Source organism: Microchirus variegatus (assembly GCF_963457635.1).
Source record: "Microchirus variegatus genome assembly, chromosome: 13".
Lineage (NCBI taxonomy): Eukaryota > Metazoa > Chordata > Actinopteri > Pleuronectiformes > Soleidae > Microchirus > Microchirus variegatus.
In genome coordinates, this window is record NC_139814.1 from 27930474 (window position 1) to 27949536 (window position 19063).

Genomic DNA, 19063 nt, shown 5'->3' on the forward strand with positions numbered 1-19063 from the left:
GGTGCAGTACCATAACATGTCTGCAGGTGGAGCCACAGAGCAAAACACGTGTGAAACACCAGGGCTGGAAAACTGGGTTTTTGTACCAAATTGAGGACCTGTGTTAAAAACAGAGTATAACATGTTTACAACCTGAGGAAGTGATTTGAATGAAGACAAAGTGAGGACCGGACAAAATGTCCTCACTTTGTAAAAATGTCCTCACTTTGTTGGTTAGAAACCCCTCAGTGGTCCTCAGTATACCAGTACAAGTACAAGAACACACTCTTGGCGCTTTACCACGACATAGTCCCGGCACAGCTCGCCTCAGCACGGTTCAACTCAAAATGGTTTGGTTTGGTGTGTATTTTACAGTGTATTTTACAGTGTATTTACTGTGAATTTCCTGTGTATTTTACAGTCTATTTTACAGTCTATTTACAGTGTATTTTACAGTCTATTTACAGTCTATTTTACGGTGTATTTTACAGTTTATTTACCGTGTATTTACAGTCTATTTTACAGTGTATTGTCACTCTCAAACCTTTCATGAGTGCAGTGAAACAGCCTGTGTGCAGCTTTATATCCACATACATCTCCTTTATATCATCATATAAACTCAAACATATACACAGATTATTTAACAGACTTCAATGCTGTGATGGAGGCCACAACGATCCTGAATTCATCTTTAATGACAGCAGAATATCTCAATATCAATCTAAATCTAAATCCGAGTCTTAAACGCTAACCTTTAACTGTTAATGAATGATTAGCTTTAATGGATCAAGGGTAACTTTACATGAGGTTAAACTTTGTGCAAAGTTAGCGTTTTACATAAAGGGAACAGTTTTTTAAACCTTAAGGTAAAGCTAACTGTTAAAGCTAACTGTTAAAGCTAACTGTTAAAGCTAACTGTTAAAGCTAACTGTTAAAGCTAACCCTGACCCAAGTCTTTGGACCCTTTCCATGAAGATCAGTTTTTAAGCTCATGCTAATTTCATAACCATCAGGTGTTTGATTGTTTTCTTCATGTGTGAGGGTTAAACCATCATGAATGTTCTTTTTGACTTTTCCTCGTCCACAGTTCCAGCTCCAGCTCTTTGACATCGTGTGCAGCACGTCGTGGGCAAACAGAGACAAGTGCTGTGAACTTCCTGGTCTGGTGAGGTCAAAGGTCAAACTTTACCCATAAAATAATATTGAAGCAGTTGTTTGAAGGAATTCACTTTCGTCATATTTATGGAAGCCGTGAAAACAAAGTGACGTACTCTTTAAAAAAATGACATAATGTTGCGTTCATTTGTAATTGTTTGCGTTATGAAGTCTTTTTTTGTCTTATTTTGAAATACTAAGTCATTGTTTTAGGACCATATTCTATTATTTTTGAGAGAAAAATCACAAGTTTCACATAGTGTTTCCCAAATCTTCCATGTGTCTGCCCACGTTTGTGAAGAGCCGAAGCTCAATATAACTCGTGAAAAGAGCAAATTTGTCTCTGACGTTATTTTTTATCGAGTAAATACATAAATACTTCACTTTTCACATGCTATTTAACTGCTGCTGTGTACAAATAAATCTAAACTGCGTTCGGCAAAATTCTGCAAATTTGTTTGGGACCCCAAAAATGATGTCCTGTGAACCACCTGTGGGTCCCGACCCAGTCTTTGGGAACCACGGGGTTAAGGTTTTTGACAAACTTCGTCAATATTTTTTTAGATCATTTGTTGTTTAGAGCTAGAAAATCATAATTTTTATAGTTATTATTTTGTGGTACTTATTAAAATCTCATTTTTGTGTTTGCATCATCCTCAATCGATCAATCAATCAATCAATCACTGCTGCGATCGATGATCCAGAGGAAGGAGGTCGACTGCCCGGCTCTGCCCAAAGCCTGCACCTGCACCCAGGACAGCAAAGGCCCTGCCGGCGCTGCTGGACCTCCAGTGAGACACTGTTCTTTACTTGACGCCATCGCTGCACATTAAAACACGTGTTCCGTCTTCACGCAGAACACAGAACACAGAACACAGAACACAGAACACAGAACACAGAACACAGAACACAGAACACAGAACGTCAACGTGCTGCAAATTATTCACGTCCGATGTTTGTTTTTTTTAACACAGGGAGGCCCAGGAATCAGAGGAGCCCGAGGAGATCGTGGTGAGCCAGGTCCAGTGGTGAGTGCTTCGTTTAGTTCTCTGATCTAATGTGATGAGTGTCGGCGCTCTTTGTTTCTCACTGAGGAAAAAACGTCGAAAAACGCTTTCAAGAAGCCAAATTCAATGCGATTCAATTGTATCGCGTCGTTAGCTCGGTAAGTTTCACTGAGTCCTGAAGGTGAGTAAACACACCAGAGGGAAACAAAGACGTTTATTTACAGAAAACACACGAGGATTCAAACGACAGAGAACGAAGAAAACACAACAAATAAACACGACAATAGCGAATGAAACCGATGGACAATTTAAACCTGCAAACAATGAGTCAAAGTTTATGTTTAATGAAACGGACAAATGAACAACAGTAAGTGTCTCGATACGTCGACGATATTGTGATGTTTTTCAACAACATATCGATGCTTAACATTAGACTTCATCCATCGAGTCAAGTCAAACGTCGTCTGCTGCTCTTCGTTCTCCAACGTCTGAACCTCAGTTTACTCGTCGTTTTTTATTTTTACGATAAATGCCGACGTGCTAAAGAACCAACTGAACTTTGTTCCGATTGTCACTGCTCGTGTTTTTCTGTCTCTGTGACTCTTATTGTTAGGAACTCGCTGATTCAAAATTTTGATTAAAACGTGTTGTGCATCGTGCAAATGTGCATTTTTAGTGGTAAGTCTTATGTAAAATAATTTTTTATTTTTTTATTTGACAGTTCATTTTAGTATATATTCTTACAAAATAAAACGCAGTAAAGACATAAAGAACCAATTTAAAGCAAATTATAGAACATATGAATAAATATAAATATTTCAACTCATTATCAGAGAACAACTACGTTATCAGAGATGTTAAATAACTTTTTGAATTGTAAATGTAATATAATATAATATAATAATAGTAGAAATTAACGTGTATTTCCGCACTACTTACGCATTCAGGCGATCGCTTTTTCTCGTTGGTTTGTTATCGTGTTTCATTTCTTTTTGATTTGCTCTTTCACTTCCTCTGTGAGGATTTCAGCCTCAGTTTTCATGGTGAATCTGAGAATCTATTAGAGGACGATGTGCTCGCGCACTGATCCACGATTGGTTTAACCTGACTTGATGAATCCGTGTCCGATCGTCCTGGTCTTTGTGGAACCAACTGAGCCTGGACACAGTTGTTTTGGATTTGTTGATCCAGGCTCAGTTAATCATCCTGGATATCTGAATCCTACTTATGTGAAAAAACAGAAAACATTATGTTACAACCAGCGGCGACAGAGTGTCTAAAACAACTGTGCACACATAAAAGTTCAGTTTATAGCGTATTGGTGTGACTCCATGGTCGCCGCCATTATTCTCCGACGTCATTTTGGTGAAGTCGGGGTAAGTCGTGAGTAGGAGGTCCCACTTCGACAGGCATTCCAGTTCACTTTTTCTAGTTGGAAGTAGGACAAGTCCCACGTCCAACTGGTTTGGATGAGCTCTGGAACGCAGCATTAGTGCTGCTCGAGTTTTATTTGGTTAACATGTTGTTGCTTATCGGCACCCGGGGGGTAAACGGGTTAGCGGTGTGACATCGCAGTCACATGGTCGGCGCGTGGCTCTGGTCCTAGATCTGTTTCTCGCAGATCCAGTGTTTGGTTCCGTTTTGGGTGTGAGACCATGTTCCCTGAAGGTCAATGAAAGCCGTGGAGCCGTGAGTCGCCTCCAGGCAGCTGGTGGCGCTAGAGCTCCAGTGACTGAAGAAGAAGACGGAGACATTTTTGATCATTTGTTTTGCCTGCGATCGTAAACGAAGGCGTACGAGGCGGGAAAGAAGGATTTCTCACTGATATTTCAGCTCAGTCTTGTCGACCCACGTCCACTCGCATGTTTCAGGCCATTTATGTTCCTTCTTCTCTGACTTCAGACCGATCCACGACTCAGCGTTTCTGCTCATCTCGCTGACAAACACCTGAGAGTTTGGGCAGAGAAAACAGATCACGTTTGCATCACAGATGTGTTCATGTGACATGTTTACATGGTTTCACTGGTTTTTATAACGTGGGATTAGGTTTGTTATCAAAACAACAAAATCGTAAAATCAAAGACTGCAAATGGAAGCTAGCTCGTTTATGTAGAGTGCAAATGGACAAAATGGACGCCAAGATTCCAAATGGCTGACTTCCTGTTGAGCTGAGGCCATGGTCACGGTGGACTTTTTTTGTTCGTCATGGTCGCCAACATCTTCTCGCCAAGTTTCGGGAAATTCGGTGGAACTCAATTTGGCCTCTGTTTTCACCTTAGGGGGCGCTACAGAGCGCACGGTTCCGGGAACTATGTCAATATCGCATTTTCACCTCCACGCCAAGTTTCAGGAGTTTTTATGCTCGTTAACGCCCTGAAAAATAAGCACATAAACACGACTAGAATAATAATCTGAAGGGTTAACGATAGTTGAATCATTTTAACTGTTGTTAGATTAGTTTAGTTTAGTTGAAGGTTAGGTTAACTGTGGTTAGATTAGTTTAGTTTAGTTTAGTTTAGTTGGAGGTTAGGTTAACTGTGGTTAGATTAGTTTAGGTTAGTTTAGTTGGAGGTTAGGTTAACTGTGGTTAGATTAGTTTAGGTAAATTGAAGGTTAGGTTAACTGTGGGTAGATTAGTCTAGTTTAGTTGAAGGTTAGGTTAACTGTGGTTGGATTAGTTTAGTTTAGTTGAAGGTTAGGTTAACTGTGGTTAGATTAGTTTAGTTTAGTTGAAGGTTAGGTTAACTGTGGTTAGATTAGTTTAGTTTAGTTTAGTTTAGTTGGAGGTTAGGTTAACTGTGGTTAGATTAGTTTAGGTTAGTTTAGTTGGAGGTTAGGTTAACTGTGGTTAGATTAGTTTAGGTAAATTGAAGGTTAGGTTAACTGTGGGTAGATTAGTCTAGTTTAGTTGAAGGTTAGGTTAACTGTGGTTGGATTAGTTTAGTTTAGTTGAAGGTTGGGTTAACTGTGGTTGGATTAGTTTAGTTTAGTTGAAGGTTAGGTTAACTGTGGGTAGATTAGTCTAGTTTAGTTGAAGGTTAGGTTAACTGTGGTTGGATTAGTTTAGTTTAGTTGAAGGTTAGGTTAACTGTGGTTGGATTAGTTTAGTTTAGTTGAAGGTTAGGTTAACTGTGGTTGGATTAGTTTAGGTAAGTTGAAGGTTAGGTTAACTGTGGGTAGATTAGTTTAGGTAAGTTGAAGTTTAGGTAAACTGTGGTTGGATTAGTTTAGGTAAATTGAAGGTTAGGTTAACTGTGGTTGGATTAGTTTAGGTAAATTGAAGGTTAGGTTAACTGTGGGTAGATTAGTTTAGGGTAGTTGAAGGTTTGGTTAACTGTTGTTTGATTAGTTTAGGTTAGTTGAAGGTTTGGTTAACTGTGGTTAGATTAGTTTAGATTATACAGCAGGGTCAACAACAACAACAACAGTCTTTCTCTCGGTAACGTCGTCGCCCAGAAACCGACGACGTTACCGACCGTCATGGGACTCGGCCGGTCTTGCGTAGCGACCCCTGCTGATCGGGTGGGGTATTGCGTGGCGTATCCGGCACCAGGACGGAGAGCTATGAGGCCTGTAGGGGTCGCCGTGGTTACGCAGCTGTAGAAGAGTCAGATGACGCAGGTGAAGACGAAGACTCACCTGTTCGTCTCGGCCGTCGATGGCGACCAGACGAGCTTCTCTGTTCAAACAGTCGTTTCTGCTTTGATCCCAGTTTCTCTTCTCTGTTGATCTGTAATAACAACTACAGCCAAACCTTCTCCAACCTTCAGCCCACACACACACATCTGTGTCGTACTTGATCTGAAGCTGATGTTTCTCCTGGAAGATCTGAACGTCTGAGAGAGAGGTTAGGTTAACTGTGGTTAGGGTTAGGGTTAGTTTAACTTTAGGTTTAGTGTGGTGAGATAAGTTTAGGATAGTTGAAGGTTAGATTAACTGTGTTTAGATTAGTTTAGGATAGTTGAAAGTTAGGTTAACTGTTGTTATATTAGTTTAGGTTAGTTGAAGGTTAGGTTAACTGTGTTTAGATTAGTTTAGGTAAGTTGTAGGTTAGGTTAACTGTGGTTAGGGTTAGGGTTAGTTTAACTTTAGGTTTAGTGTGGTGAGATTAGTTTAGGATAGTTGAAGGTTAGATTAACTGTGTTTAGATTAGTTTAGGATAGTTGAAAGTTAGGTTAACTGTTGTTATATTAGTTTAGGTTAGTTGAAGGTTAGGTTAACTGTGTTTAGATTAGTTTAGGTAAGTTGTAGGTTAGGTTAACTGTGGTTAGGGTTAGGGTTAGTTTAACTTTAGGTTTAGTGTGGTGAGATTAGTTTAGGATAGTTGAAGGTTAGGTTAACTGTTGTTAGATCAGTTTATGTTAGTTGTAGGTTAGGTTAACTTTTGTTATATTAGTTTAGGATAGTTGTAGGTTAGGTTAACTGTGTTTAGATTAGTTTAGGTTAGTTGTAGGTTAGGTTAACTGTGGTTAGGGTTAGACTAGGTTTAGTTTAACTTTAGGTTTAGTGTGGTGAGATTAGTTTAGGTTAGTTGAAGGTTAGGTTAACTGTTAGATTAGTTTAGGATAGTTGTAGGTTAGGTTAACTGTGATTAGATTAGTTTAGGATAGTTGTAGGTTAAGTTAACTGTGGTTAGCTTAGTTTAGGTTAGTTGTAGTTTAGGTTAACTGTGGTTAGATTAGTTTAGGATAGTTGTAGGTTAGGTTAACTGGTTAGATTAGTTTAGGATAGTTGTAGGTTAGGTTAACTGTAGTTAGATTAGTTTAGGATAGTTGTAGGTTAGGTTAACTGTGGTTAGATTAGTTTAGGTTAGTTGTAGGTTAGGTTAACTGTGGTTAGATTAGTTTAGGTTAGTTGTAGGTTAGGTTAACTGTGGTTAGATTAGTTTAGGTTAGTTGTAGGTTAGGTTAACTGTGGTTAGATTAGTTTAGGTTAGTTAAAAGGCTGGTGTTAGTTCCTCACAGAGTTTGGACATGATGATAATCACCACCACGAGCAGGAAACCCACGACGCCTACGATCAACGCTCTGAAAGTCTCGCTCTGGACGACTCGAGGCTTCTGAGCTGCAGACAAACACAGACATAAACTCAGATTAACACGTTCAAACGCGTCTTTATCTCACTGTTGGACTTTGGTGTGGGAGAGTGAGTGCTTTACAAACTTCAGTCTGTGACACGGTGAGATAGAGATGTTCTCGTCGTATATATATATATTAGGTCATATTCATGTGTGAAACATTATCTCTCGTCCTAATCTTGAACAGGAAGTGCCTCTGGTTCGTCATCCTGTTGTTGAGCTTATCCTCTGGTTACCACGGCGACTCAAAGTCCTGAACTTTCCCTTTTCAACTTTTGCATATATACTATATATAGTATATATAGTATACACACATATATAGGTATATGTGTGTGTGTGTGTTTAATAACATATTGATTTAAAAGGAAAAACTGTACATTAGCTCAGTTTTATGTTTTAGACAGAACTATTTTTTTCATCATAAAGTTTAAAATTGCATTAGTATCAAAATATTTTATTACAAAATAATAGAAAAAAAAAAGTCTAGATTCAGAGATTAAAATCTGATTTCTGAGATTAAAGTCAGCATTCTAAGATTAGGATTAAGTCAGGACGCTGAGATCAAAGTCAGAATTCTAAAAACAAAAGTCAAGATTCTGATATTAAAGTCAGAATTCTAAAATTAGGATTAAGTCAGGATTCTGAGATTAAAGTTTAAAGCTGACATCATCATCATCATCATCATCAACAACAACAAACACTTTGAGAAGTTCACGGCTGACGAACCTCTCTCCTGATCCCCCGCGCTCTCGTATATGTCGACGATCCTCTCGGCTCGTTCTCCTCCGTCGTCTCCGACTCTTTTGATGAATCTCATATTTGCGAGCGTCACGTCTGGATCTTCATAAATGTTGGACATTTTCCAGCTCAGTTGTTTCTTGTGTGACTCGTCGTCCGTCTGCGTTTAGAAGCTGCGACGAGTTCTTTCTTTTCTGGCACTGATTTACATCAGTGATTCTGACAGGATGTGGTGAAGGTTAGGTTAAGTGTGACTAGATTAGTTTAGGTTAGTTGAAGGTTAGGTTAACTGTGGTTAAATGAAAGTTAGGTTAGTTGTGGTTAGATTAGTTTAGGTTAGTTGAACCTTAGGTTTAGTGTGTTTAGGTTAGTTGAAAGCAACACAACAATTCAAAAATATAAAACTCAATGACCCTCTCTCTCTCTCTCTCTCTCTCTCTCTCTCTCTCTCTCTCTCTCCAGGGCCCCACTGGTCCAGTCGGTGATAACGGCGTTCCAGGACCTCAAGGACCTCCAGGACCACAAGGACCCAGTGGACGCTCCATCATTGGGCCTCCAGTAAGATTGAAACCCCTCAGAAAGACTTCATGATAAAGAAAATATGACCATTATCATCGTAAAGAAACCCATCCCTAGGCAGGGCTCCCCCTGGTGGAGGATCCCACCGCACATTTGATTTGATGATGTTGTGATTGTTTTCACCTGCAGGGTTCAGCAGGAGAGACGGGACAGAAAGGTGATGTTGGACAACAAGGAACGCAGGTAAGAACCGTCACTGTTTTCAGTCGGTGTGGTTTTCAGAACTTGTTCTGAGATCTTCTGAAAACAGCTTAACGACACGTTAAAGGACTAGCATGTGAACTGACCTGTGATCAGATTATCAGGCTGTGACCTCTGACCTCTCACCTCCTGCTGGTGTTCTAGGGAGTTCCTGGTCGACCTGGAGCGCCGGGCAGAGAGGGACCACCGGGACCCAGAGTGAGTGGCAACACATTAAAAAACACTGTTACTACCACAACGCTAACGTTACTTGGACGCTTACCTTACTTGCTAAAAAACTACGACGCTAACACTTCTTAGACGTGAAGTATGTCGATGATCGGCAGATGTTCTTGTGTTTCACAGGGTCTGCCGGGTAAAGACGGCCTGCAGGGCAGAACGGGCGCCACAGGAAACATCGTGAGTGACGATTCGTGTTTATTACAGTGATGATGACGCTGAAATGTCAAGCGCTGTCCCTTTAACTGTGGCTGTGGAAGTGGGAACATCAAGTGATCTGTCTTCATGTCTTCAGGGAACGCCAGGAGGCCCCGGAGCTCCAGGAAACACTGGTGCTTCAGGGAAACAGGGAGATCTGGGTCCTCCGGTGAGTCCGTCAGTCGTAGACGATTCAAACAAACCTGTCTGAGGAGACGAGAAGATTAACAGAGTCTGTCGTCTCTGAAAGTCCAGGTCTGGTGCAGAGTGGAGTGGGTTCATGTTCATGTCACCTGAGCACAGAGAACACAGAAATACAGAGCAATGACATGTGCTCAATGTTAGGATCCTCCAAGAACTGAAAAATATATACAGTTATTGATCATCTATACAGTCGTCGATCGTCTGCAAACAGTCGTTGATCGTTGATCGTCTATAAACACAGTCGTCGATCGTTGATCGTCTATAAACACAGTCGTCGATCGTTGATCGTCTACAAACACAGTCATTGATCGTTGATCGTCTATAAACACAGTCGTTGATCGTCTACAAACACAGTCGTTGATATTTCAGCTCTTCTCTGTTGCAGGGTCCTCCAGGAGGCAAGGGTGATAAAGGTGAACGGGTAAGAAGGAACAATCCCAGTTTGTCTCATTGTTGCTGTGAAACCATCAACGTCTTTCGACGCTAACACAGAAAAGACACGTCACCGTCTCGTCTGCTCGTGTTTCCAGGGCGACCTTCAGTCCACGGCGTCCGTTCAGGACATCGCCAGACAAGTCTGCGAGCAGCTGATCCAGAGTGAGTCCTGTTTGAATTATGTCTCCATGCTCTAACGTCTACGTTAGCTACGTATGCAGAGCGTTGTGTGTAAATCGGGGTTCCCGCGCCTTGGTTGACCTCAGATTCAGGTGGTTATCTTACCCTGGTAAATGTAAGTAGGCGTCGCAGCGTCCGAGAAAACAGAAGCTGTGATTGGTCTGCTTCGTATTTTCCTCCTCTGCACATCCTGCTGCCTGGATCTAATCACGACTCGCCTTATTCTCATTACAATGACGCACACATGCTAGTTCAGTCACCAGTGTTTGTTTGAAGGTAATCGCGGCTCCAGCTCGAAGCAAACGCGGTAGAATAAGAAATCCTGAGGAAGATCCTGAAGATCAGTGGACTCAGGTTCTCCACGTGTTCCTGGACTTCATGTTCCCTGACCTCTGACCTCTGTTTTCCAGGTCACATGGCCCGCTACAACTCCATCCTGAACCACGCACCCAGTCCACCGGTGTCCATCCGCACCGTGCCAGGACCCCCCGGAGAACCTGGTCGTCAGGGAACCCCGGGGCCTCAGGGAGAGCAGGGACCATCAGGAAGACCTGGATTCCCGGGACAGAACGGGCAGAACGGGCAACCTGGAGAAAGAGGTAAGACATTCAAGAAGACCACCAGAGCAGGGAAGAACTTGGGTTCGGGGTTAGGTTGCACTCACAACAGCAGCAAAATAATTGCCTTAAGAACAATGTAGCATAAGAATAAGAATAAGACAATGTTCTCGCCTGAAGCTCAATGTTCAGACGGAGGAAATGTAGCCGGACCTTTGCTGAAAATGTTGTTTCATTAACCAGGTCAACTAGGAGAGAAGGGCGATAAGGGATCACCAGGGACTGGAATCCAAGGCCCCAGAGGACCAACAGGACCACCTGGTAAATGAAGACCTCCTTCACAGAATGATAATAATGTGTTGAAAAGAGGTGATGGATTCTTGTCCTCCTCCCCCCAGGTGCACAGGGACAGGGCAGACCCGGGAACCAGGGTCCATCAGGGCGACCAGGGAATCCCGGAACCCCCGGTCGGCCCGGTATCCCTGGACCTGTTGGCCCTGCGGGGCCACCGGGATACTGTGACCCCAACTCCTGTGTGGGCTACAACGTCGGAGGTATGTGGGAAGGTCTCGTTTTAGGCTGAGGACGTTCCAGCAACAACACACTGAACAAAATGACACCGCGTTTTTATCCCCTCATGACAGTGACACTTCTTATTTTCACCAGTAGGGGTCAGCCTTCTTAAACTGCTGATGTTTGTTTGTTTGTTTACCGGTAGAAGTTGCTAACGTCGGTTGGATAAATAGATGATTTGTGGATCCTGGACAACAGAGGGCGCTATACTCCAGCCAGCAATTACTGCGCTTGTTGGCAGTAAACAGTTGCACGTTTACTCTTAAAATAACTGATACATTTAGCAAAACACGCATACTTGTATTTCCCTTCTGCTGCCACTAGAGGCAGCGCTTTTCTCCTGAGAAATCATGAGATATTTGCTGATTGTTGATCTTTGTGTCTTTCCTTTAAAGGAGAGCTGTTAGCATCTATGCTACGGTAGCCATTGTGTGAATGAGATTTGTGTTAATATTTTCAAACACTTTATGAATGAGCAAAAACAAAAATGCACAATTTCCAAATAGAATACGTATTTAGTCATTGAAAAATCTAGTGTTTTATTTGTTTGAAAACACACTTTTTGTTTGCGCTAACGTTTGTCAGATCGTAAACAATACATACGTATAATTGTTTTATCGGATGTCAACGAGGAAAATTTGGGGAACGAGTTCCAAACAATAGTATTTTTCAATGATAATTAATCACTGAAATATTAGCACAAGTCTAATTCAGTCCATTAGTTGCCAAAAGACCTGGATACTGACTTTAACGGCTGAAAATGGCTCCCTCTGGTGGAATACCTGGAGCATATTAAATATGAGTGATATCGTGTATCTGACAGTTATTTTACCATGAAAACAAGCGAAACCTCGCTACAACAACGCGAACAACGAGTAACATCAGAAAACAGTTATTATAATAATATATAGAATATAAGTAGCATTAAATAATATATGAATGAATGCGAGTGTGAAAGACTAGATTAGATTATTGAAAATGAGCAATTTGAGTCTTAAAAAGTGTAGAGATGAAGATGTACAGCAGCTGTGAGCGACACCTTCATCCAAACTCCTGCTCCTGGTTTTACGATCAACACACTTAGCTCCGTCGTTAGCTCCATGCTAGTATTTGTGGATTGTCGTCCCTCGATGTGAACGCAGAACGTTTGTTTTCGCTGACGTCTGGAGACTCATCTGTGTCTCTTAAACGCATGATCGCGTGTGTGGAGGTTAAAGGTCGCACAGCGGCCTAAGTGGTTCTGTGCAGCTTGCAGCCTGCAGGGGGCGCTCGTGTGAGTAAGGTGTGCATGCTGTGATTCCTCCGGAAAAGCTTTGAATTAACCAAATGTTTCGATGGTGAGTTAAAGGTTAACAAATCTAACATGTTTCTCACATCTAAAATTGTTGCTTTTTGTAACTTTTAATTTGCTGCAGTTTGTCGTAAACTTCCCTCTAACCTTCGGTAACCGTCTGTAACTCTTGCTAAGCTGCAGTACTTTAGCTAATATAGTAGTAATAACCCTGGTTAACTCTCAGTAACCCATATTAACCCTTGTCCTCCCCCTTGTGTCTCCTGCTCCTTCCCTCTTTGTCTCGCTAACCCAATCATAATCCAACGTTGCTTCCTGCGGTGGCGGGTTGGCCATGTTTGTTTTGGGCTCTGACTAACGCTCTGCCTGTTTGGCGTTGGCTGACAAACGCAGAGGATGAGGAAGTGACTCACGGCGGCGCTGTCCCCGCAGTGCAACTGCCGCAGAACGTCTTCCAGAACTACGGCGAGGTCGAGGACGACGACCTCTACCGCTACTACCAACCCAACTACCCGGCGCCGCGGCCCGTGTCGCCCGACGACCCCGCGCTGGACGACGCTGAGCTGACGTCCCCCGGCGTCCACCGCAGCTCACGGAGCCTGGAGGGGGAGGAGCAAAGGGTCGGGCCGAAGAGGCGACTAAAGAGAGGAGTGACTAACTAACGGACCGGAGGATGTCGGGCCTTTTGCCGTCCTCTGATTGGACGGTTTGAGCTCATGGACAAATCAACAAGTGCCTGATGTGGACTTTGGCGAGGGGGCGGGGCTGTCAGGTCATCTATGCCACTGAATTAACCTGTTTTTGTTTCTATCAACGCGTCTCTATGGCAACAGGATCAGCTGTTTGTGTCGTCACGTTCATTTGTTTTTAAATTGTTATTTTGTACCTGGTTAGTTCACGAATATTCACTGATGATAAACAAACAAACAAACACACGTGGAAACATGTTTTTACAACATTAAAGTATTGTCACCTGTGCTGTCATTCAGATTTATCATTATTATAACTAATAATAATATTCTTTTATTCTTCAAAACTATTAAAGCCAGAAAAACTTTTATTTTAACAAATCCACATAAATGTCTCAGTATTAATGTCCAAAAACAAACTCATATGGAAATTACTTTTTACCACTGACTCTTTATTCTGCACAGAACCCCCAGATTTTACTGAGGTAATTCTTGGTAATCCATGGTATATCTTGGGTAACTCTTGGTAATCCATGGTAACTCTTGGTAATCCATGGTATATCTTGGTAATCCATGGTATATCTTGGGTACTTCTTGGTAATCCATGGTATATCTTGGGTAACTCTTGGTAATCCATGGTAACTCTTGGTAATCCATGGTATATCTTGGGTAACTCTTGGTAATCCATGGTAACTCTTGGTAATCCATGGTATATCTTGGGTAACTCTTGGTAACCTTTGGTAATACAACCTAACCCTTGGTAACTCTTGGTAATTTTTGGTAATCCAGATTAGCTAGATGTTGTCAATTTGATTCACAAACTCAAGGCTTCTCTCTCTCTCTCTGTTGTTCTGATTGCCCCCCTGCTGGAGATCAGTGGTATGACAGGTGTGTGTTGGGTTTATTCTCAGTGTGATGTTCGTGAGGCGTTCAGGTTCATGAGGAAATGAACGTAAAAAAACAGTCTTTCATGTTTCTTATTCACCTCCAACCAGGTTGTTTTTAAATATATATAAATATATATATATATATATATTAAAAATATCAAGGAAGTAATTTATTTTTTACTTGGTATTGATTTTCTCAGAACAATAAAAGTGAAGTGTGACTGTTGCTGTCGTGTGTGTGTGTGTTTGTCTCCGTGGCAACTGTATCTCAGATTAAACTGATATGATGGTTTGTTACTTTTATTTTGAATATGGATTTTTATGGGTTTAAGGATTGTTGGAGACATTTTAGCTAATGAAGAAGGAAGGAAGGAAGGAAGGAAGGAAGAGAGGAAGCTGGAGCTGATCTCAGCTTCTCCACTGACTGACTGCTGCCCTCCTGTGGTGGAGGAGGTGTATAACCTGACTTTTTCTTTCTTTTTTCCTGTTTTTAATGTTAAACATTCTTGATTTATTCATCATAAATGACTGTAGATAATTATCTACACAATTTAACTGGATTAAAGACATAATTCAACCTTTTTTTTTTATAACCCCAAATTCAGAAACAGATTTTAGCCAATTTACAAAAGTCTCAGGTAATAAAATCTACGTCAGTTTAAGTCTATGATATCTACGTCACTCTCCCACACCAAAGTCACTCACTCTCTCACACCAAAGTCACTCACTCTCCCACACCAAAGTCACTCACTCTCCCACACCAAAGTCACTCACTCTCTCACACCAAAGTCACTCACTCTCTCACACCAAAGTCACTCACTCTCCCACACCAAAGTCACTCACTCTCCCACACCAAAGTCACTCACTCTCTCACACCAAAGTCACTCACTCTCCCACACCAAAGTCACTCACTCTCCCACACCAAAGTCACTCACTCTCTCACACCAAAGTCACTCACTCTCCCACACCAAAGTCACTCACTCTCCCACACCAAAGTCACTCACTCTCTCACACCAAAGTCACTCACTCTCCCACACCAAAGTCACTCACTCTCCCACACCAAAGTCACTCACTCTCACACACCAAAGTCCATTGATCCACTGCTGCCTCCATCACTAACTTACAATGACTGATTTTAGTGAATTCAGCTTTTGAAATCCCTCATTTTGGTGTATTTTAGCGACACAAAGTGACCACACGAGGCAGCAGAGGACCAGCAGCTCCTGTGTCCATGTGAGCTAAAATCACTGATTTTCTCTATGGACTTTGGTGTGGGAAACACACACACACACACACACAGATTAATTGTGTGTGTGTCTGTGTCTGTGTGTGTGTGTGTGTGTGTGTGTGCGTTCTTGTACTTGCGGCATACTGAGGACCAGTGAGGGTTTTTAACCAACAAAGTGAGGTCATTTTTACAAAGTGAGGACATTTTGGACGGTCCTTACTTTGTTTTCATTGAAACCACTTCCTTATGTTGTAAACATGCTATACTCTGTTTTTAACAGAGGTCCTCGATTTGGTGCAAAATTTTGGATCAAATTTTTTTTTCAAATTTTGGACAACATAGTATAGTGTGACATTTTGTCAAATTTTGGGCCAAAACTTTTTTTTGTCAAATTTTGGACCAACATTTTTTTTTTGTCAAATTTTGGACCACATTTTTTTTAATCAAATTTTGGACCAAAATGTTTTTGGTCAAATTTTGGACCAATTTTTTTTTTGTCAAATTTTGGACCAACATTTTTTTTGTCAAATTTTGGACCAAAATATTTTGGTCAAATTTTTTTTCAAAATTTTGGTCGACATATTTTTGTAAAATTTAGGACCAAAAAATAATAATAAAAAAAAAAAAAAAATGTTTTCCAGCCCTATTTGCTCTGGGGCTCCACCTGCAGACATGTTATGGTACTGCAACCAGTAATTCTTTATAGATGTCATTCATGAAGTAGATATTTGTTATTGTGTTGATTTATGAAGTGGAAATGCTGGTCCTCACTTTGTCAGCAACCCAGTCCTCAGTATGCAGCAAGTACAAGAATGTGTGTGTGTGTGTGTGTGTGTGTGTGTGTGTGTGTGTGTGTGTGTGTGTGTGTGTAAATAATTAATCCTCACTTCATTTGTATGTAAATGTGTCCAGACAGCACGTCACTCTCCTCCTCGTCCTCACAATGAATAAAGCATCAAGGAGAAGACGAGGAGACCTTACACTGTATCTGCAGGAGACAACAGAGGAACCCTAAAAACCACTCACTCTCCCACACCAAAGTCCATGGAGAAAACCAGTGATTTTAGCTCACAGGGACACAGGAGCTGATGATCCTCTGCTGCCTCGTGTGGTCACTTTGTGCCGAATTGACTAAAATCAGTCATCAACTCCCGTGTGCTGTGATGTTAAACTGTTTAACAGTTTTTCTTTTCTCTTTTTTTAAACCATGATCGAGCTTTTTTTATGTCTCGTACGTAAATCGTTTTCCAGCCTGAGAAACTGTTTCCTGTTTGAGTGAAACATTCAGGTGTACACACACACACACACACACACACACACACACACACACACACGCACACACACGTACAGACACACACACACACACACAGACGCACACACACGTACAGACGCACACACACGTACAGACACAAACGTTCAGACACACACACACAAACACGTACAGACACACACACACACACACACGTACAGACACACACGTACAGACACACACGCACAGACACACACACACGTACAGACGCACACACACACACGTACAGACGCACACACACACACGTACAGACACACACACACACGTACAGACACACACACACACGTACAGACACACACACACACACACACATACAGACACACACACACGTACACACACACACACATACAGACACACACACACACGTACAGACACACACACACACATACAGACACACACACACACATACAGACACACACACACACAGCATTTCCACTTCATAAATCAACACAATTACAAATATCTACTTCATGAATGACATCTATAAAGAACTACTGGGTGCAGTACCATAACATGTCTGCAGGTGGAGCCCCAGAGCAAAAAGTGTGTGAAACACCAGGGCTGGAAAACACGTGTTTTGTACCAAAGTGAGGACCTGTTTACAACCCAAGGATGTGATTTAAATGAAGACAAAGTGAGGACCGGACAAAATGTCCTCACTTTGTAAAAATGACCTCACTTTGATGGTTAAAAATCCCTCACTGGTCCTCAGTATGCAGCAAGTACAAGAACACACACACACACACACACACACACATGTATAGACACACATGTGTCTGTACATGTGTGTGTGTGTGAGCGCGCATGTGTGTGTGTCTGTATGTGTGTGTGTGCGCGCGTGTGCCTGTGTGTGTGTGTGTGTCTGTACGTGTGTGTGTGTGTGTGTGTGTGTGTAGACCAACTTTCTGACGTTCTCTTTCATAAACAAACACTTTGTTTGTTTGTTGTTGACACGTTCATGTGTTTGTTGAAGGGGCGTGGCCTCGGAGGGGGCGTGGCCTCTGGCAGACGCCTCTTGATCACTATTTTAAAGACTATTTTGAGCCTCGAGTGGATCAGTTTTTAACTTTTGTTGCTAAGCAATGTTGGCCAAAACTCTGCCGATTGGCTGCAGCCGGCACGTTTGCCTGGCAACATCACCTGATTGTGTATTCTGGAGACACTGGCAAGCACTTCCAGTTGCAATAAAAAAAAATAAATATATAAATAAACAAGAACACTCTTCTGCAAAGATGGCTCAGGCTGTGGCGTCTGAAAGGCTTTGTTTCAGACCCTGAACGCATCACGTGTGACAATAAAGACAGGTTTGATTTAGTTTAGTCAACAAACAAACTGTGAATAAAGTCCTGATCCACAAAAATCAGCTTTTAAAGCCACGGTCGTCAAAGCTGTGTCACAATGTGACGCGTTTACAGCTGCAGAGCTGCAACACAGGAAGAAGAGTGAAGTGTCCTCTGTTTTTACTCTGGAAATACACATTATAAAGAGTGTGAGCTGACACAGCGCCCCCTGCTGCTGAGAGCACGCCTGAGACACACGGGCTCACTCTCAGTGACAACGTGGCCGCCATTTTGAGAACATGTTCACGATTTTATCTTCAATGTTAGAACAGGAAAGTGACATTTGTAAACCACTCACTCTCCCACACCAAAGTCCATAGAGAAAACCAGTGATTTTAGCTCACAGGGACACAGGAGCTGCTGGTCCTCTGCTGCCTCATGTGGTCACTTTGTGTCACTGAGTTAAGTCTAAATTAAATATTTTAAAAGCCTTCATTCACTAAAATCAGTCATTGTAAGTTAGTGATGGAGGCAGCAGTGGATCAACAACTCCTGTGAACTGTGATGTTAAAATCACTGGTTTACTCTATGGACTTTGGTGTGGGAGAGTGAGTGACTTTGGTGTGGGAGAGTGAGTGACTTTGGTGTGGGAGAGTGAGTGACTTTGGTGTGGGAGAGTGAGTGACTTTGGTGTGGGAGAGTGAGTGACTTTGGTGTGAGAGAGTGAGTGACTTTGGTGTGGGAGAGTGAGTGACTTTGGTGAAGGAGAGTGAGTGTGGGAGAGTGAGTGACTTTGGTGTGGGAGAGTGAGTGACTTTGGTGTGGGAGAGTGAGTGACTTTGGTGTGAGAGAGTGAGTGACTTTGGTGTGTGAGAGTGAGTGACTTTGGTGTGTGAGAGTGAGTGACTTTGGTGTGAGAGAGTGAGTGACTTTGGTGTGGGAGAGTGAGTGACTTTGGTGTGTGAGAGTGAGTGACTTTGGTGAAGGAGAGTGAGTGTGGGAGAGTGAGTGACTTTGGTGTGGGAGAGTGAGTGACTTTGGTGTGGGAGAGTGAGTGACTTTGGTGTGAGAGAGTGAGTGACTTTGGTGTGTGAGAGTGAGTGACTTTGGTGTGTGAGAGTGAGTGACTTTGGTGTGAGAGAGTGAGTGACTTTGGTGTGGGAGAGTGAGTGACTTTGGTGTGTGAGAGTGAGTGACTTTGGTGCGGGAGAGCGAGCGACTTTGGTGCGAGAGAGTGAGTGACTTTGGTGTGGGAGAGTGAGTGACTTTGGTGTGGG

General features: G+C 42.2%; 1 protein-coding gene across 1 annotated transcript in view; it reads left to right on the forward strand.

Moving 5' to 3' along the window:
- col14a1b (collagen, type XIV, alpha 1b) overlaps positions 1-13055 on the forward strand; it is a gene marked incomplete at both ends in the record, with an annotated part of 60385 nt that extends 47330 nt beyond the window's left edge. The window contains 14 exon segments of the mRNA XM_083899639.1: positions 1067-1144; positions 1839-1925; positions 2109-2162; positions 8419-8514; positions 8665-8718; positions 8881-8934; positions 9082-9135; positions 9251-9322; positions 9743-9778; positions 9888-9954; positions 10383-10571; positions 10773-10850; positions 10928-11083; positions 12787-13055. Of these exon segments, the coding sequence (XP_083755765.1) occupies positions 1067-1144; positions 1839-1925; positions 2109-2162; positions 8419-8514; positions 8665-8718; positions 8881-8934; positions 9082-9135; positions 9251-9322; positions 9743-9778; positions 9888-9954; positions 10383-10571; positions 10773-10850; positions 10928-11083; positions 12787-13055 (1344 nt within the window).
- Positions 13056-19063: the final 6008 nt, after the last annotated feature.